The sequence below is a fragment of the Medicago truncatula genome, chromosome 1, assembly GCF_003473485.1.
Source record: "Medicago truncatula cultivar Jemalong A17 chromosome 1, MtrunA17r5.0-ANR, whole genome shotgun sequence".
In the NCBI taxonomy this organism is placed as follows: domain Eukaryota; kingdom Viridiplantae; phylum Streptophyta; class Magnoliopsida; order Fabales; family Fabaceae; genus Medicago; species Medicago truncatula.
In genome coordinates this window covers 30,746,431-30,767,653 of record NC_053042.1, presented here as the reverse complement: position 1 = coordinate 30,767,653, position 21,223 = coordinate 30,746,431, and the positions used below count along the sequence as shown (strand labels likewise).

At 31.3% G+C, this 21,223-nt stretch overlaps 1 protein-coding gene and 1 pseudogene across 1 annotated transcript; one reads left to right on the top strand and one right to left on the bottom strand.

Moving 5' to 3' along the window:
- The first annotated feature begins 1,337 nt into the window (after positions 1-1,337).
- On the top strand, positions 1,338-9,932 carry LOC25483904 (glucomannan 4-beta-mannosyltransferase 9). The gene is made up of 9 exons (XM_013612622.3): positions 1,338-1,770; positions 1,870-1,968; positions 2,545-2,797; positions 7,293-7,403; positions 7,547-7,683; positions 7,789-7,902; positions 7,998-8,197; positions 9,014-9,208; positions 9,404-9,932. Exons 1-9 carry the CDS (start codon positions 1,471-1,473, stop codon positions 9,564-9,566), a joined length of 1,572 nt encoding a protein of 523 aa, XP_013468076.1. The 5' UTR covers positions 1,338-1,470; the 3' UTR covers positions 9,567-9,932.
- Positions 9,933-10,754: 822 nt separating this feature from the next.
- On the bottom strand, positions 10,755-13,226 carry LOC25483903 (F-box/kelch-repeat protein At3g06240-like; annotated as a pseudogene).
- Between the last annotated feature and the right edge of the window lie 7,997 nt (positions 13,227-21,223).

Sequence of the window (21,223 nt, the reverse complement as noted above, 5' to 3'; positions counted from 1 at the left end):
CGGAATTAGAGAGGAATTTCACGTTTTCCCTCTCTAAAATTCCCTTGCTAATTTTTCTTTTTTAGTAGTGAAACTTTTAAAAAATACACATGCATAACCATCATGACAAAACAAAACTCAAAATACATTAGTTGATTAAAGTAAAAAATATAACCCCTAAATATTAGTTGAGTGAGATAAGTACATGCGGGATTAGTAAGCTTTATGGGGCCTTAAAAAAGAACACCCTTCGTATTTTATTAGATGTCATTTTAACATTTTCACATATATTAAAGAAATGTAGTTAATGTTTTATTGAAAAAAATTTATAAATGATTTTATAAAATTATCCCTTATTGATAGAATGGGAAAAAGATATTAAAAGAATAGAAAAAAAGAGAGTGATAAATGGTAAAAGATATGATAGGAAAAAAATCCATATTGATGCATTTATACTGGAAAATGACTTAAAATTAAAAGATAAATATTTTTTTCAAATTGATCTATAATATAATGGTAATATTATTAAAGGAGAAAATTGCTTTGTTTCCGGGGCTTGATCCCCCAACATCCTATAAGTGGAACATGTGGAGCATACAAAGTGGATTATCTCCTCTTATTTAAAAAATTTCATACGCATGAGTCAGGAGTCGAACCGTTGACCATATAATTAAAGGATCTAAATCTCTCTACTTGTTAGATCAATCCATATTGTTGGTGTGGATTCTTAACCTTTAAAAGAAGAAAGAAAAGACAAGTTTTACATTAAAAATAATTATTTTTCAACTTTTAAAAAAAAGAAAGTAATTTTTCATTATTAATTCCTTTTATTCTTGACCAACTTTTTTTAATTCCTTATTAACTGCTCCTTTTATGCAAAGCTAACATAGGTTTTATGCTTTAAAAAAAAACATATATTTTTTAAAAAAGCCATATATATTATTTATTTTTTTGGTCAAGAGACATATATGCTTTTTTAAAATATATATATATATTTGGTCTAATAGCCTAGTGGCTAGAGCTCACACAATTAAATGTGGAGAAGTATGGTGCCCGGAGTTCGAACCTCGGCCCCTGCATAAGTTATGCAATGTTCCTGCCAACTGACCTAAGTTTACGGGGACGAGACATATATATTTTATATCCTCTAAAAAGGACATATATATTTTACATCAAAACTATAGTCCAAAAATCAAATTCATATTATAACTGTGGTGCGATCCCGTCAAAATAATAAATTAATAAATTGTGGTTCGATCCGATCGTCACGGATAAAATTGTCTATATGTAAAAATATTTTTATTTATTCTAGCTCTTATAAATCTGAATCACACAAACATGCATTGTTTTTATATTATCCTTTTATTTGCTTTACACTGTCATTCCTCTGTCCTGCATCTATTCTCTTTATATATAAGGAACCATAATTGGTCTTAGCTTTCATTTCAACCAAGTGGGTCATTGCCTTTCCCATTTGTGTTGATACAAAAAATGGAGGCATTTAAAGTAGCAAGTGAAGGAGTTGTTATGCAACTTGAGTTCATATGGAAGAATATCAGAGAACCTTTGATAGTGCCAATGTTGAGATGGACAGTGTATTTGTGCTTAGGTTTGTCATTGATAATGTTGGTTGAGAAAGTTTACATGGCAATTGTCATTTGTTATGTGAAGTTGTTTAAAAGAACACCAGAGAAACGTTATAAATTTGAGGCTATTGAGGATGATGTTGAGTTGGGAAACTCCTATTATCCCATGGTTCTTGTCCAGATCCCAATGTACAATGAAAGAGAGGTGAATTTTTAATGTTGACTTTTTCATTTTAAAGTCAACTTTTAAAAGCACAACTTTCTTCTCTCATTAATACATACATGTGTGTTGTTCATATTGCAGGTTTATCAGTTATCAATTGGTGCTGCATGTGAACTCTCTTGGCCTTCTGATAGAATCATCATACAAATTCTTGATGATTCCACTGACCCAACAATCAAGGTATACATGCTACACTCTTCTTCTCATATTAGTTGTCCAATTTGAGTTTCACATAAATATTTCATCCCGTATTATTTTGATTTATTGCATTAATGATGTACTTCGTCTATATTCTAGATTAGATGTATCAATTATTCAATAAATTTAAAAAGTTAATTTTTTATTATAAATAGGATCGGATGGAGTATTAAAGAAATCATTAATGTTGTTGGTTTTAATGGTAACATATGTCATTTATTAAACTACTTTTATTAATTATAGTTGGTGGAATAATAATTTGACTGAAATGCAATAAATAAAGATATGTTAATAGAAAAAATAATAAATGTCGTATAAATATTGTAAAAAAGACAAATATTTTGAGAGAAAAAAATAAATAAAGAATACACTTAATTTGAGAAAGAAGGAGTATACATAGAATTTGCCTTGAAATAAAGTGTTCTTTTAGTGGTAGTAATTATTAATTGTCCACTCAAAAATAATTATTAATAGTGAATGATTGATAGGTTAAGGATGGGGTAAAGTTTGTATTAAAGGTGATTGTAACATGTGAACCAATTTTTTCTTCTTCTTCAGGAATTGGTACAGGAAGAATGCCGTAGATGGCGAAACAAAGGTGTGAACATAAAGTATGAAGTTAGGGACAACAGAAATGGGTACAAAGCTGGTGCTCTAAAGGAGGGAATGAAACATAGTCATGTCCTACAATGTGAATATGTTGCCATCTTTGATGCTGATTTTCAACCTGAACCTGACTTTCTCCGCCGAACGATCCCTTTTCTTGTCAATAATCCTGAAATTGGTCTCGTTCAGGCTCGCTGGAAGTTTGGTAATTACTCTTTCTTCTTGAAGATTTGCATTGACCTTAACATATAAAACTCAAATAAGTAATATGAGTGTGGGTGCGTTACGATACATATAAGTAAACGTTCTGAAATTTATGATAGAACACAACTATATATAGTAACACAAAATTTATAACAAAATAAAAATTAAATACAATTAAAGTAATTGTAAATAAATAATATAAGTATAATAAAGATGATCTCATTTTTGTACCAAAGAAAAAAAAGATGATTTCATTCATTTTCATTGTATATTATCATTCGTTTCAATTTTTTGGGGAAAAGTGTTGACAATGAGGATACAAAGCTCCCTCTTTTGATTTTGAGGTGAGGAAAATTGCAGGCAGAATTGAACCTTAACAAATCTAACCACGACTTAGTGTGTGTTTGGTTCTGAGGTGTGTAGAATTGATTCTGACAGAATTGATTCTGAAAGAATTGATTTTGACAGAATTGATTCTGACAGAATTGATTTATGTTTGGATGCAATAATGCAGAATTGATTAAACAGAATGATTGTTGTTTGGATAGTTTTGATCAAAATTACTTTTGAATGTATAATTACCAAAATAGACATAGTTAAATACAAATAAATAGAAATTACTAAATTAAGATAATTAAGTGCAATATAGTCCTAAAATATAAGGTATTACAATACTAACATCATGAAAATAAAAATTACAAATAGATAATTATCCACAAAAATTACCCACAAAAAAACACTAATTTCTAAGAGACATTTTATCAAACACATACAATGCAGCAATATTTTTCCTTTGTATAAATTAATAAGAGGTACTAATTTATGGAACCAAACAAATTTTATAAGCATTGCAACAAAGAAAAAAGTGTGATTTTGGTACAACAAGTAAGCAAATAAAATTAATGAGGGCAGGGATGGAATTAATAGAATTGAGGGTGTAGAATTGATTCTAGGAAAGTAAGAAGCTAGGAATTGTAGCTTCAACTAGAATTGCTTTTGGAGGATAAAAGCTATTTTGAAAAGCCAAACCAAACATGTTAAATATTGCAGAATTGCTTTTGAAATGCTCCAGAATTGATTCTGGCTTTGCAAAAGCCAAACCAAACAGAGGCTTAGTCAACTCCTTTCCCTTTTAAAAAAACACGGTTTAAGAAAATGTATTTTAGTTTCTATGTATGGTTGAAAAAACTGAAAACAAATATTCTAAGGTTTAAATATGTTTTTGGTCCTTATAAATATACAAACTTTTCGTTTTAGTTCCTCTAAAATTTTCCTTTAATGTTTAATCCCTATAAAATTTTCAATGACTACTTTTGGTCCCTATTTTTAATTAAATTTTTGTATTTTTTAATGAAATTGTGCAGAAATTTATATAATTTTGTAAAAATCACTCTCCAAAAAAATTATAATTTTTTTAACAAAACATGAATTAAATATGAATTTTTTACCGCCAAAAATATAAAAATTTATATTTAATTCATGTTTTGGTAAAAAATTCTAATTTTTTTTTGGGAGAGATGCTTATAATATTATACATTTTTCTGCAAAATTTTATTTAAAAATATGAATTCTACATATGAGTTTACTTTAAACGAGGGACCAAAAGTAAAGATTGAAAATTTTATAGGGACTAAAAGTTGAAGAAAATTTTTAAAGGGACTAAAACGAAAAGTTGGTATATTTATAGGGACCAAAAACATATTTAACCCAATATTCTATATTGCTAACTAGTCTCTTCTCGTCATTATCATCATCGATAAAAAGCCACGAGCTTAGCTCAGTTGGTAGGGATATTGAATATTTATATGCAGGGGTCGGGATTTAAACCCCGGACACCCCATTTCTCCACAATTAAATTGTGCGAGCTCTAGCCACTAGGTTACTTGACAAAAAAAAAAAAACCACAACTTCTAAGTATAGTCTATCAAGAAACAATTTTATCATTTTCATCTCATTTTTTATACCTCTTTAATGAAGTAAGGTTAAATAAGTTTTGGTCTAAATAAATATCTCAAATTTTGTTTTAAGTTCCTCTAAAATTTTCAACCAATGTGTACCCTCTACATTCTTAAATGGATTTTCAGAGAGATATTTATAATTTTTTTTTTTTAAAACTCGGTATTCAATCCAAGAATCGACTAATCCGAAGCGATCAATTCCACCATCCACTTGCAGGGGTCCCATTTAAAGGCAGAGCAAGTTCTGTATGGACTTAACCCATAAAAATTGACATCATAGGGAATCGAATCTGAGACTAGGAGCAAACTCTAAGATCTCAAGTCAATCACTAGATCAACCCAAATAGGTTGATATTTATAATATTATGACAATCACTCCAACAAAAATTTAGATTTCTTTGCAAGATAAGTTTTTATAATGTACTAAATATGAATGTAAAATATAATTTAAAACTTTAAATGGTAAACACGAGTTTACTTAAAAAATGAATGCCAAAAATCATAATGGAAAACATTTGAAAAGTTTTAGTGAAATGAAAAACAAAATTTAAAATATTTATAGAAAACAAAATCTTACTATTTAACACGTTTGTTTGTCGTTTTGGAGGTGACATGTTTGTTTGTATTATTGACATTGTGTGATTATGATTTATTTTTTTAAAATTTCAATATGCATCGGCTAAATTACGGTAACAGACACACGTGATTTAAATGTGACAAACAATGAATGGGAAAATAAAAAAACTGTCTCTCTTAGTTTGAAGGGAAAAACTGTCTTTTTTAATTCGTCAAAAAAGGACTGACGGTGGCTTTTTTGTTTGTTTAGAGGTGAGGTAGGTCCCACCACTTGGTTCTTGTATATGGCTCTCGTTGTTTTGCCAACTATTCTTCTGTTATCATCATATTCTCAGAAAAGCTAGTGTTATTTTCCAAACTGCAGCTTTAGAAAATTAGGATGGATTATCATGAATTTTTGCACATCCACCACAATATTAAATATATATTTCATTGTTTTTTAACAAACTAAAATGGATTATTATATATGTTTCATTATTGTTAGCTGAAATTTTATGAGAGGGTCAAATATATATTAAAAATAAAATAGATTTTCTGTGAATATGATCGTAATAATATTTGTCTTTAACAATGCTCTTTCGTACTTCTACTAAAAAGTTTCACAAATAGATTTATTTGGGACAACTAAATCTATATTATTAGAGTAGCTAAACATAAGAATACACTAACTTATTAAATAAAATAAGGGATAGCAAATGCTATCCAAAGTTACACTCCCCTCCGACCCTATCTTTCGAAGTTCAAGATTCTATTCCGTTGCATGAAATGATTCAAATTCTAAGTCATCATTTTTAATTTATAAATAAAATCAAAATTTGTTTTCAATTTAGGCCATTCGATTTTGAAAGGACAATCGATATGTGTGTGACTATACCTGATCTCAATCATTATTTGTTAGTATAAAAGTTGTCCTGAAAAAGATTGAAATGGCTAGATAACATAATTATTTTTATTTTCATAATTGGTAAATGATAACCGCGTCTTAAAATCATATGTTAAGGAATTCACTATAGTATTAAAACTTGTGTGCCCAACTTTTAGAAAAATTTTATATTATTTTTTTAATGTAAAATTTATACTTTTGAATTCTTTAACGTAGATTTTAGGATCCAAATTATCAGGGTCATTTTTAATTTGTATACATATATCATCTAGGCTAAAATTTAGCACGACATTTTTACCGAAAACATTTTCATTAAGTTAGCATAATATAAGATATTTTTTTACATATTTAAATGTACTATTATAAAATATAATTGAAATATATTATCCTGTTTTTAAGTAGATTGTGCTATAAAGTCATACTCTCTAAATATTATGTTAAATGCTAAAAAAAAAAAAAAACTTAAATATCATTGAAATATTAGCTCGCTAATCTATTTAAATATATGTCACATTACTTAGTTGAAGACGTTATTATGAAATATGCATTTAACTTTAAGTATATTTACATATCAAACACGTCTTTCCAAAAAATATGACTCAACCCTAAATATATGTCTATAAAAGGTAAGAGACCAAACTTGTGGTTTGATTTTTTTGATCAACCCGGACTTTAACCTTGCAAGATTTAACTCGGTCTAATCTATTTTTAGTTTTTCACCCTTATAATGAAAAGTATTGTCACATGTAGGTAAATCGGTACTATTGATAATAATGGTTTTTACTACGTTTATTACCGTTGGGAGCCTAGAACTCGGACAAAAGGGTTTGACCAAAGTTAAGATAGTTTGAGTAAAATGATACACAAAACTATCATAAATTTTCACCAGAGTCATCTGCATTGTCAATGGTCTTCTATGAACCTTTTTAGTTACCATATACAACCCACAATAACTGTCATATTCATTTCATAAGCGACCGAAATAGAAATAATTTTATGAAATTAATCTTTTTTTTTTTTTGAAGGAAAATAACTTTAGAGTAATGTGTAATATTTTTTGTTTTTCTCTTTGTTTTCAGTGAATGCGAACGAATGTTTGATGACGAGGATGCAACAAATGTCACTCGATTATCATTTTAAGGTAGAACAAGAAGTGGGATCTTCCGCTTACGCCTTCTTTGGCTTCAATGGTAGTAATCTCATCTTATACATGCCTTTAAACTTTTATATTGTGGTCGCAATTACATTTTTTCGATAACTGCAATTTAGAACTATGCTTGTTGCGATTTGGCATGATGAATATCTTACATAACAATAATGTCAAAATTTATAGGGACTGCTGGTGTGTGGAGAATTTCAGCATTGAATGAAGCTGGTGGGTGGAAAGATAGGACCACAGTTGAAGATATGGACCTGGCTGTACGTGCTAGTCTGGAAGGATGGAAATTCTTATACCTTTGTAATTTAGAGGTTCCAATCTCAAAACTCTCGTCTCTTTACATGTTATGTTAACAAAATTTTAATGTTACATTGATTTTATTTGAATATAAGTTGTTCTTGATATATGATCTATAGGTTAAAAATGAATTGCCAAGTACATTTAAGGCTTATAGGTACCAACAACATCGATGGTCATGTGGGCCAGCCAATCTCTTTAGAAAAATGGCTATGGAGATTCTTAGAAGCAAGGTAATTATTTTAATCCTTGTTGAATTCACTAGTCGATTATAATTTAACTTATGATCTAAATTCATGCATGTCCTTGTTTAATATGTCTATTGCAGAAAGTGTCTTTGTGGAAGAAGTTATATATTGTTTGCAATTTTTTCTTTGTTCAAAAGATTGTGGTGCACATACACACATTTGTGTTCTATTGCGTTCTGTTACCTGCAACTGTTATGGTGCCTGAGATTGTGGTCCCTAAATGGGGAACTGTTTATGTCCCTTCCATCATCACCCTTCTAAAAGCTGTTGGAACACCAAGGTCTTTATTTACTCAACTTTTCCTTTTTTATATTTGCCTAGATCTATGTTTGGTTCTACATCACACATCCTAAAATCACTTTTGGGTTGGTCAAACACAATTTGATCACAAATTAGTTATGTTTGGATTTCAATCTTAAAATTAATTATAGTCTCAAACCCAATTCTTAAAAAATAGCTTAAGAGTTCTAGCTTTTTACAGTGATATAAAAACAATACTAAAAGTTACTATTAACAATGGAAGATAAGTATTCATATGCAATGGGGATAGGTAGCTTACTAAAGATCTAAGGGATTAAAGGGGTTAACGAGTTAAAGATCTAGGTTTGAATCCTGACAATGGTGAAAAATACTAACATTAATGTAATTGTTTTTCTACACATACATTTAGTTAAATCTCACCATATAGATATTTGATAAGATATTTTAGGAACAAATAAACTAAAGTGATATTATACCGTGATTCAACACATTGAAACATCACAAAGCAATTTAAACTACATGAAAGTTATCAATTGTTTCTATGTTTGAATTCTTAACAAGGGCATGACACTTGTTAGTAAGATCCTATTTTTTTAAATGTAAATAACATTGTTTAATTTTAAGGAACCCAACGTGCCAACCGTCACCCAGGTGAGCTCTTGTAAGAAGAAAAAAAATGAAATTGTTGTTTAATTGTTCTATATATTTAAAAACTTAATAAATAGCTCAATTGAACAAAAGTTGAGTTTAGATTATCCATAGAGTTTGATTACCGTGAACTTGTTTTGCAATTATAATCTTGACGAAGTTACTAAATTTGTTTCTCATTTTGCAGGTCATTCTATTTAGTTATCTTTTGGGTTCTCTTTGAAAATACCATAGCTCTACATCGAACAAAAGCAACAATTATTGGTCTACTAGAGACTAGTAGAGTGAATGAATGGATTGTCACTGAAAAACTTGGAGATGCTCTCAAAAGTAAAGTTGGTGGTAAAGGAATCAAAAAGCCTCGATTAAAGATAGCAGACAGGTAAAATAATGCGTAAAATACAATTCTCATGCATAATTATTTTCTTCTTCTTTCTGCATATTTTAAGGCACATGTTAGCATTATCCTATTTTTAAATCGAGAGAGTATTTCATATAACATTTAATAATTCGCTTTTTTAGTTATATTTTTAAGTACTTACCTACCTACATATTGTTGTTTGTGTTCAATCATTAGGATTCACATGAAAGAACTTTGTGTTGGATTCTACCTCCTATTTTGTGGCTGCTATGATTTTATGTATGGGAAAAATTACTTCTTCATATTCCTATACATGCAAGCGACTGCTTTTCTCATCGTGGCATTTGGATATGTTGGCACTTTTGTTCCTAACTCATAGAAGAATTTGGCATTGGCAGTACTCCATTCACCAATTTCGGTATTTGTGACTTCAGTTTATATTTGCATGTAGAAAATTGCAACATAATATTCATTATTCATAGCTAGCATAATTTGTTACATTAGAAATTAAAGTTTCTTAATGTAGAAGAAAATAAGATTATTCTCCAAGGTTCTGCAAAGGTACATAAAGAAGTTACTTCAGAGTACAGAGAAGAACTGATCAGCAGTCTACACCAGCATTTGATTGGAAAATTGTTTTATAAGATTTCATAGCTTATTTATTTTTCTAAATAGTTTTTATTCTTTTGTAATTGTTTGAAAAAATAGTCAACTTCAATAAATGGAATAGTATATACAAAGTTTATTGTTGGTTCTCCTTTTTGCATGTCTATTTGTCTTTCAGTCAAAGTTATATGGATATTATGGTAGGGTTAAATAATGTTTTAATTGGTTTGATATATATGGGTAAATGTATTAATTATATGTGAGACTCATTACTTGCTGGCAGACACTAGGAACAAGAAGGCCAAATTTTGTAGAAAAAATGTAGGCTTAATTGCACTTTTCCCCCCTATAGTTTATCAATTGTGCGATTTTGCACCCCATAGTTTTAAACGAGCGATTTTGCCCCCTATAATTTTCCCCCTTTCTGATTTTATGGTCCCCATGATATTTAGTGCGTTTTTTTATCAATTAATGTGTGCCACGTGTGTAATTCCATTTTTTAAAAAATAAAAAAAATGGTATTTTTCAGATTTTGAGAGAAGGAACGCGTGATTTTTCAGATTTTAAGAAGAAATATCACGTGCCTCCTTCTCTCAAAATCCGAAAATACCATTTTTTTATTTTTTAAAAAATGGAATTACACACGTGGCACACATTAATTGATAAAAAAAACGCACTAAATGTCATGGGGACCATAAAATCAGAAAGGGGGAAAACTATAGGGGGCAAAATCGCTCGTTTAAAACTATGGGGTGCAAAATCGCACAATTGACAAACTATAGGGAGGAAAAGTGCAATTAAGCCAAAAATGTATTGATTGAGAAAAACAGTTTGTATTGAGACCATCTTAAGTTTAGAACTCCATGCAACCCATAAACCATTAGAAATGATCAAATATTTCTATTTCAAATGTCCTCATGGTTATATAGCAATATGCATTCAACTTTTCAAAAAACGAAAATTCTAACAGAAGTTATGTTTTCCAAGAACAAAACTAGCATGATTAATCTATTACATCAAGATGCCCTAACCCAATTACAAGTTAGAACAGTATCATTATTTTGCACGAAAACTAACAAACTAACAAGGCTCTCATCTACATACATACATCATGATTTTAAATCACAGTAACGGTCTCAATGCTTGATATTGTTGATAATTGTAGTTTAAATTTAGTTGATATGTCTTCAAAATCTGATGCGGATACATAAATAACCTTAACTTTTCTATCTAGATCAAGCTCATAAACTGTTTTTTCAAAACCCTACAGTCAAGTTAACAAACCATAGCTCCCAAAAAAGAATATGGGATAGAGAGCTGTAACAAAACCGTGGTGCCACCGCTATTTCGTCAAACTCTCCGCCTTTCATTTCTCCTTCGAAGTGAAATAAGACTTCCCGTGTACATGTATTAGTAGAGCACCTGGAACGAAACTACAGGAAAAACATTGGCGACTGCTTTCATTTCCCCTTTTAAGTGAAACAAGACTTTCCATGTATCTAGCAGTTCTCATTGAATCACCCTTTTCATTAAACTGAAGATACTTTCTATTTTCATTCTCAGGTTCATACAACACCAACCTCTTGTTGCGATCTTTCCAAAGAAACTGATTGCTCCCATAAAACCCAACAAGCTTGTAAATCACTGGCACAGGTCCAACACTATATTTCTTAATCCAAGACCCTTCATCCCAATGATCTTTCATCACCCAAACATCAAAACATTTATCTAATAATCCCCTAGGATAAACAATGAGACCGATAGTGTCAGATTCATTAAAGGGTACTAAAGTTTTATAACATTCAGATAAAGAGTACTGTACTTTAGGCACTTCTATCTTTCTGAACAATTCATTAACCATGTCAAATGCTAGAACCCAATCTCCTGTGTTACCAGATTTGTCAACAACAACATCCCACCAATGACAACAGTTTCTCACAAAAGTGTAAATTGTAGAAGTACTCCAACTATCACATGGAAGAGGGTAGTAAGGTGGAGCATCAATGTTTCTCCAAGAGTTGGAATTAAGACTATATAACCTAGCTGTCAAATACCCATCATTTTCATCTTCATCGTCATGTGAATCATCGAACCAAATATCTCTAAGCACAACAAGTTTATAGTCATTAGTTTTGGGGGTCAAAACCAAAACCATAATGTTCAACGACATCAACCTCATCAGAAACTGTAAAATGGGATTGAGGCAAAGACATAAACTGTCTCAAGGAAGGATTCATCATTACATTATTTTGATATCCTCTAAGACAGAATATGCCATTGCAAGGACCCATTATTACAGTCCAATATTTACTATCGCATTCATAAGGAGGCTTCAAAATTTGAGAGGAAACAAGTCCTTTGGGTTCATTGGTATTCCAAGAAAAAACTGAAATATAAGGTTTAAAAGAAGGTATACGAAGGACCAAGAGATGATGCTTTTCTTGGTTGTTGTAGACAACATAGTGATTGGTAATAAAATGAGGATTGGTTGTGAGATCTAACCATGGCTTGCAAACACACTTGCATTTTGATAATTCTTTAGCTGACAACCTTGTGAGGATGTTGGATACCAATTCTTGTGGCAAACACTCCATCTCTCTTTAATTGAGCTGTGAAAAGAAAGTTCTCTTCTTTTTCTACGCAGGTGGTTCTATGTCTGTGTTACTTGGGTGGTATGCGAACTTGAGCAAACCACCGTCGGTAGCCAAACTCAATTTTTTTCACTTGGATCTGTGACGAGGATAACTGAACATCATTGCATCTGCTACATGAGGAAAATAACATGTATTGTTCAGATCATTTAATTTTGTTACGGATTAAAAGAAAAGAATGATATTTAAAAAAATAATAATTTAGAGATTTAAAAAAAAAAACATAAGCTAAACTGAAATGTAGAAATCTAAACTAAAAATGTCAATACTCAACAAGTGTTCTCAACTCTCAAGTATTTATGTGTTGAGACAGTAAAGAGAACATCATGATTAAAAAACACAAGCAGTAAAAGTAAAAGTTTCATCAACATTGCCAATTTATCAAAGTTTTTAGAAAATATAAAGATGGATAAAGCCACATCGCCAAGCTTTGTATCAAGCCACATTGCTAATTAATTACACTATTAACTCTTATTTAATCCTTTCACTACAGAAAGGAAAAAAAAAAAAAAAAAACATAAACTACTTAGCAGGTTATGAAGCACATACACTGACGCATGTCCGACACCGAGACACACCTGATTCTATGAGTGTCAGTATTTGGAAAATTGAGTTAGACTCATCAATTAGGTCCCACCAGATTGAAAACAACGACAAAGTCAAAAACACAAAACATGAGAAAAATCATATATAACATATCAAATCGAAGGAAATTTGAAGCAATGTAGCAACAAAAACCTTGATTTTGAAATATAGCAGAGAAGAAAACCTAAGGGAGAATAAATAGGGATGAGGAAGAACTTACTGTGAAGAAGACGACAACGTTGTGGTCACGGCGGCGCAATTGGCAGCTAAGCAGGAGAACAAAAGGCAGTGTACACACAAATGAAACTTGATTGAGGGTAAAAATTGGGAACCTAAAATGAATATTTTACCAAACGATTTGTTTTTTTAAACTCCTAAACAAACACTTACAAAAGTAGTTTATTGGCATTGGCTCCCTATTTTTTCAAAAATTATAATTTTGGTCCTATAATTAATTAAAATACAAAACAGCCCCCTATATATGAGATCTGGCAGTTTTTGCCCAAGGCTAATTTTGACTTGGTCTTTGCTGATGTGGCAATTTAAAATAAATAAATATTTTTTAAAAAATAAAAAATTATTTTTTTTAAATTTAAAAAAAAATCTATTTTTATTTTTTAATTAAAAATAAAAAAATTATTTTTAAAATAATAATAAAATTAAAAAAATACACGTGGCGAGTCAAAATTGACCTTGGGGGCCAAAACTGCCAAATATCCAATACATATGAGCTGTTTTGTATTTTAATTAGTTAGGAGGCCAAAATCGCAACTTTTGAAAAGATAGGGGGTCAAAAGTGCAATTAAGCCTAGTTGCTTTTGTAAATAAAAAAAAGATTTCTTTCATAGAAAAGCATGAAAGAATCCGAGCCATGATTCCCTCCAAAAACTACGGGTCTTGTTAACGAGTGTCCCGGGATATTCTTTAAACATCCTATATTTAGTAATTATTCTTTTAAAAAATTAACTATTAGAATTTCCAATACATACAATATACAACTTTTCCATGACTTAGGCTCCAAGCAACTTGGGCCATAAATCATTTTAGAGCGTTCTAGATGCTTCTAGAAGCCTTATGAGACGGCGCGCCCAAGGCCGTTTGGACCCTTCTGGAGGGGCAATGTTCTCTTAAATGCATTTTGACGGTCCAACAATAAACAACAAAAATTTCTTTTTTTTTATACTTTAACCAAAATATAAAATAATACAAAAATCCATGATATAAATTTAATGCTTGCGATTTTTTTATCAATGATTTCAAATGTTTGGCGTTATTTTTTTGGATGCACACTAAATTTTATGTATACTCTCCAATACAAGTTTTCTATAGTTGTCATCATTTATACGAAATTTGAACATAACTCATCATGCACTACAAACAAGATATTAGAGGATTCTAACATGAACCTCTATTATGGTTGTTGGATAATTTATTTATTTTAAAGTCTTTATTTAATTATTTATCTTTATGTTACTGGTTTTATTGTTGTTGCTTAAGATTTATCTCCTCTGAAGAATAATCCTAACTTAGGGAGGTGACATACATAATATTGATGTATATCTGTCTAATTAGGAAGTAATTAATTGGTAACTAGAGAAACAAGCTGAAAGCGAGTGAACCCTGAAAGTAAGTACTTATAGAGGTGACATACCTAATATTGATGTATATCTAGTAAAATTAGGAAGTAATTAGGTAGTAATTAAGAAAACATGTGCCTTCATGACTTAAATCAACCTAGTAACTCCGCTCTTTTTTCACCACGGTAAGGTAGACATTGATAAGACTGCCCGTTTGTAGAACTACCGAGAGGGATAATGTGCTATGTCCTTATAACATTCAAAGATGGGCAGAACTTTATGAAGATTTAGACTACATTGATGGGAGTTTATGAAAGCCAACTTAATTCTATGTTTCAATTACCTCTAACAGAGTAAGACCCCACATGTACGTCCATGTGATCAGCATGTGCAACTTGACAACTAGAGGGGAATGAGCCCATATCTCTGAGAGAGTAAGGCTCCACGTGTAAGGACCATCATGTGATCAACAGGTGTAACTTGACAGCCGATAGGTAGTAAAACCCCATGAACTCATCACTTAGATAGATAACGATTAATAACATGAATAAGACTTGATTGTTAAGTAATTCCAGCAACTAAATAGAGAGGATTCGAACCCACTAAAGAAGTAGAAAATATATATAGAGGAAAGGCGAGTTTGGAATGATTACCAAATGATCTTGAGAGTACTATCAAACCTAAAGGATAAGGCCAATGGGAGAGAGGATTTGACACCTAACCATTGCTGCATAAATTTTTTAGCTAACTTATGCATGACCATTTGGAGGCGCATCACAAGGAACATCTCTACCTCAAGAAACAACAACATATGGCGATCCGAAGATATCTCCCATAAAAGTTACCAGACCCAAAATGTTTCAACATCCCTTGTTGCAATGGGACATACTTTATGGGAGAAGCTATATGTGACTTAGGTTCGAGTATAAATGTTATGTCCCTCTTTACCCTGAACAAGTTTGAAAATCTTATACCATGGTATACATCAATGCTAGTTGGCCTTGCCAATGGAGCATCAATCAAGCCTCATGGGAAGGTGGAAAATGTCATTGTGCATGTGGACATATTGAAATTACCTAATGAATTCATCATCTTAGAGATGGAGGATGAGAAGGAAGACGAGCTACCCTTTGGAATACCATTTTTATCAACTACCAAGGTGATGATGGATTTTCAAAGTGAGACAATTATCACTCACTACAAAGATGACTATTCAACTTACTACATATGTGCAAAATCTTGTGATGCAGCCTTAGAAGAATCCACTTATAAGCTAAAGGTGGGGAAGAAGGCGAAAGAGGTAAACAAGAAAAAGGGAAGTCAACAAGAGAAGGCCCTAACTGAAGAACCTTAGAGACAAAGCGTCAAGATATTGACGTTAAATGAGCGCTGCATGGGAGGCAACACATGTTCTTTCTTGTTTTATTTTCAATTCAGTTTTGCTATTTCAATCCTTAGACAATGATAACTTAATTTCTTGCATTTCGCAACACCACTATGTGTTGAGTTATATTGCTTTGCTATTAGAATTTTCAATGTATTAATGTCTTGTTTGATTGATTTGAATGACACAAACAAAATCTTCCACTTTGGTGGAATTTTTTTTCAAATTGCATTGCTCAGAAGTGTATAGAGATGAAGAAGGAAAACACACAATGGCTAGCACAATCTTCACCAAATCATAACTAGTGAGATCTTTGAGCCATATATATAAATTCCACTGTTTAACTTCCATTCTCTACTTCTTCTTTCTAGAGGAATGATTCCATCCATGTGTTCATTTCCTGAATTTTCACTTATTCTTTACATGCTTATTGGTTGTACATACATACATTGAAACAATTTTATGGGTAGAGCTTTTTTCAAGCCACCCTTTGAATCATATAATCTTTACTAAACCAAGTACGAGCTTTCATGCATGTCCTTTCTTTCAGTGACAACCCCTAACATAAGCTGATATAGACCTTTAAATTACTTTGAAACTGTTTACCCTCTATGGAGTTAGTTAGATGAATTTGAAATGTTTCTCTTAGGTTTGAAAAATTAAAATTGGGGGTTGCTTTGGAGTTAGCAATTATCTAAGTTGGAGTACAAGAGAATTGAAGAAACAAGAAACAAAGGTAAAAAAAAATAGATCTCCCAAAAATGGAAAAAATGAAGGAAAAACCGAAAATGACTACAAGAACTTTAAAATTGGCCCCTTCGCAAAAATTTATGATTCTGGTTATATCCATTCTGAATTGATTAAGGCAAAAGGGCTTGCTAAAAGTGGAAATGCTAAAGAGAACAAGAACAAGTAGTTGAAACCTAACTCAAATTTAAAACTACTTTTTCAAATATATCCACTTGTTATCAAGCGAAGTTATTACCAATGAAAGCCCTCTAATAATGTGTGTGATAAGGTTCGATTCAACAATTAGAATTATTTTAGCAGTAGAATGGGACGTTTATGTTAAGGTTTAGTCTAGTTTTACAAAATAAAATCATTCAAAAAGTCAAGAAAGACCAAGAGACATGAAGATGGCTTGAAGCCATGGTAATCCACCCGAATCAGACACCTTTGTAACTATGGAATGCTTTTTACAAGTTTATAATTGATCAAGATTGTGGCATAGCTGTTACAGACGTTCTAGTGAGAAGAAATGGAGCAAGGATTGAAGAAACCAAGGAGTCAGCTACTGTCTATCTCGCATCGCGAGATATGAGCCCCACATCGTGAGAATATGATGGAAATAAAAGAGATTTCTACTGTCTATCTCACATCCCGGGTATGAGCCCTGCATTGCGAGATAAAGAGGTTAGGTCAAGGGATGTGCTCTCGGCTTATCTTGACAATTTCCCTAAAACTTAGGGAAATGAACGCCTCTAAACACTGAACCCCTAGGTCTGTTGAAAAATATATTTTTGACGAGTAGACGAATGCATACACGCAATTCCTAAAGGATTAGAGAGGCCATAACCATTCGAGAGCCAAGTAATCATCAAATGATAATCCTTTTCTCATGTTATTTTATTCATGTATAGTTATATGTGTTTAGAAATCATGAGTATCTAAATCCTCTCTAGGTTAGGTCATGAAACAGAAACTTCCGTGTAATTATTTGTTCATGTAACTTTAAATGATTCTATGGATATTCAATGAATTATTTTCTTATTTCATTTGGTTAATCAATTCTTAATACTTTATGTATGATCAATGAAATCCTAACTTTGGTCCATAAATCGAATATTAAGTCACAATGATTACTAACCACAACTTTGTTGGCTTGACCTAGTTTAACCATTCAATTATTGATTAGATTTATACATAAACTAATATTAATTTTTACTTACTTTGGCGTTCTTAAACCTTCAAATTGGCTAGGGATCACCTAAGACATTAGGAAGTCTGACCAATTAAAGAGTGTTAGTGACCAAGACATTGACCTAACTATTTTGATCAAGGCATGAAAATCAAGTAATCAGTAGTACTATATTCATAGTTTGTAGTTACTTAGATAACCGAGGGAAGAAACTTTGACATGACCTAATCATTTTCTCGCTCTCTTAAAGAATCAAAACTAATCATATTACTACTTATTAATACACTAGTACACTTGCTAGTAATTTGTCATCATAGATCAAAAGTCAGAAAAATTAAAATAGGGGATGAAAAATTGAATTGTAAAATAGGGGTATCAAAAGTATATATAAACCAATAAATATTTGCTTACCAATTCTTCAAGAGAATTTCTCTATCTACCCTATAAAACACATGGGCTTATGTATGCTTCCATTGATACCTTGACCAAATTAAATATATTAATTGTAGATACGATATATATAAGGGTTGGGGTTCAAACTCCATAAACCACATTTATTTACCTTAAAAATTGGATTTCTAACCAATATGCTACTTAACAAAAAATAATAATAATAATATTGTGATTAGTTTTTGTTCTAGTAATAATATTGTGATTAATATTTGTTTTCATATACAACTATCTTATATTGGTATAAAAGTAAGCTATTACTAGAACAAAAACATGTGCGTGCATTTAATCCATTGAAGAAAAAACTCACTTTGGAGAATGGTAGATAGGTTCATTCACAAATATTTTTTCAATAAGGACGTGAAGATGTTGGTACTGTGCCGGTTCAAAATCCAATAGGGTAGTCAGCCCCCCCCCCCCCCGCTCCCAAACCATTTCAAATTTTTTCAATATATATAGATCCAATTTTTTTTTACTTGCTCTTTTACCATTCAGGCTAATTAATGAGCTTGTCCCGTTTGTTTATATAGCTTAAGATACAATATTTATTTTGAAGGAGCTAAAGATACAACTTACGACTCCATGCTGCAATTATTGTCTTTGAATTTTGATCTATTCAATCTGCATAAAGAAATGTAAATACTAATCCGAGAAGTTTTTATTTTAAAGACTAAATATAGATAAATAAATCAAAGAATATGTCCCATAAATCCTAGCTCAACTGGGAAAAATGTCGAAATTGTTGCCATTTTGTGTGTGTGAGTTTATGATAGCTTTGCCATTTCATCTATATATCTATAAAAAAAAAAGATCAAAGAATATTTTGCATAGACTAAAAAAACATCTTGTGTTTTTAGTATAGCATGGTATAAATTGTCCTTTTTAATTTTCTGAGCAACGAATATTTAAATTATCGTTAGCCTATATTTTTTTTTTGGTTAAATATGTTTTTTATCCCTATAAAATTCAGACCTTTTAAGTTTAGTTCTTACTTAATTTTAATAGTATTTTTAGTCCTTAATTTTTTTTTTCTGCACTCAGTATTAGTCCCTCTTCAATTCAAATTTGTTTAATTATGCTTAAACTCTTGAATTTTTAAACAATTTTTTGTAGACGTGTTAAGAATATTACTAAAAGTTCCTCTGCAAAAAAAATTCACAAAATTTGATTTTTACGTTCAGATTTTGTTAATTTTATCTTTAACTTTTGTCGTTTTAAAAAATTCATATTTAATTCGTTTCATGTTAAAAAAAATATAAATTTTGGTAAATGAACATTTCTTAGTGTTCTAAACTTGTCTTAAAAAAATAGTTCAAAAATTTAAGAGTTTAAGGATAATTAAACAAACTTTGTTGTAATAGGGATTAAAATTAGAAGTAATTCTTTTTTGTAAGGATTAAAAAACCTATTAAAATTAAGTAAGGACTAAACTTAGAAGTTCCCAATTTTATAGGGACCAAAAACATATTTAACCATTTTTTATATGCAAAATTAACAGAAGGAGATGATATATATATTAATTGTTGAACTCGTCACAGGAGGAAATGTTTAACCTTGGTTGGGAGGTAGGTGGTGAGGCGTGGAGGTGGAGGAGGAGATTGTGGGCGTGGGAGGAGGACATGGTAGAGGAGTGTAGGCTCCTATTTGACGGTTTTGTTTTGCATTATGATAGTTATGACAGCTGGCAGTGGGAGCCAGACATCCATGAGGGCTACACTGTGAGCGGAGCGTATCAGATCATGGCTAATCATGCCACTTGTTCTTATGATGTTTTCGGAGATCTTGTTTGACATAAGCAGGTTCCTCTGAAAGTGTTGATTTTGGCTTGGAGATTGTTGCAAGACAGACTACCTATTAAGACAAGCCTTGTCAGGCGCGGCATCCTTCAGCAAGACACAACCAAGTGTGTGGCAGGGTGTGATCTCGATGAAACAACATCTCATTTGTTCCTCCATTGAGACGTATTTAGTTCTTTATGGCAGTATACCAAGCATTGGTTGGGTGTTGGAGGGGCTGATCCTAGTATTCTTAATGACTATTTTATTCAGTTTATTCATTGTACATGTCACTCGAAGAGGCGCAGATCTTTTCTTCAACTAATTTGATTGTTGTGTATCTGGTTGGTCTGGAATGAGTGAAATAAGAGGCTCTTTAATAACATCCAAACCCCTATTATACAGCTTTTAGAAAAAGTTAAATTCCATTCATATTGATGGCTCAAAGCTAATAATATCACGTTTGTGTACGGTTCTTAGAGTTGATGGTTGGAACATGTGTTGTGTCTGAGCCTTAAGTGACCTTTGTTTATGTAATTATTATTCTGACTCTTGGTTTTGTGGAGTGACCACTTTAGTACATTTTGTGTTAAAGAGGTAACACCTCTATTATTAATATATTTCATTTTTTTCTTCTTAAAGCAAATATTTGTATTCATACAACTGTCGTGTTGGTATAAAATAATATATTTAAACAACATTTTTGCTCGTGCTGCTTGACTGCTTGTACTATTTCAAAGTAAGCTACATTTAATTAGCACCACATTCCTTCCAAAAAAAAAAAATTAATTAGCACCACATGAAACATGCATAACATTACTATTAGAACAAAAACATGTGCATGCATTAAAGAAAAACCCACTTTAGAGAGTGGTACGTGGGTTCATTCTCAAATCGAAGGAGAAGAAGAGGTTGGAGTGGTAGATAGCAGGGTCGTTCCTATAAATCTGGAGACTTGATTCTGTAATGAAAAGAGGTCCGTAATAAAATGAAAACGTATTTTTTTAAAGAACAATGCTATATTTAAATTTTTTAAAAGATAAATACAAGATGTCGTATATATGCGATACACAAGGTGAAAATCACTACC

Bases quoted from the DNA above. Each gene is read 5' to 3' on its own strand.
- LOC25483904 (XM_013612622.3), top strand. From the start codon at position 1,471: ATGGAGGCATTTAAAGTAGCAAGTGAAGGAGTTGTTATGCAACTTGAG. The intron at 7,404-7,546 runs GTAGTAATCTCA...CAAAATTTATAG, and splicing joins CGCCTTCTTTGGCTTCAATG to GGACTGCTGGTGTGTGGAGA. The intron at 8,198-9,013 runs GTCTTTATTTAC...CTCATTTTGCAG, and splicing joins AAAGCTGTTGGAACACCAAG to GTCATTCTATTTAGTTATCT.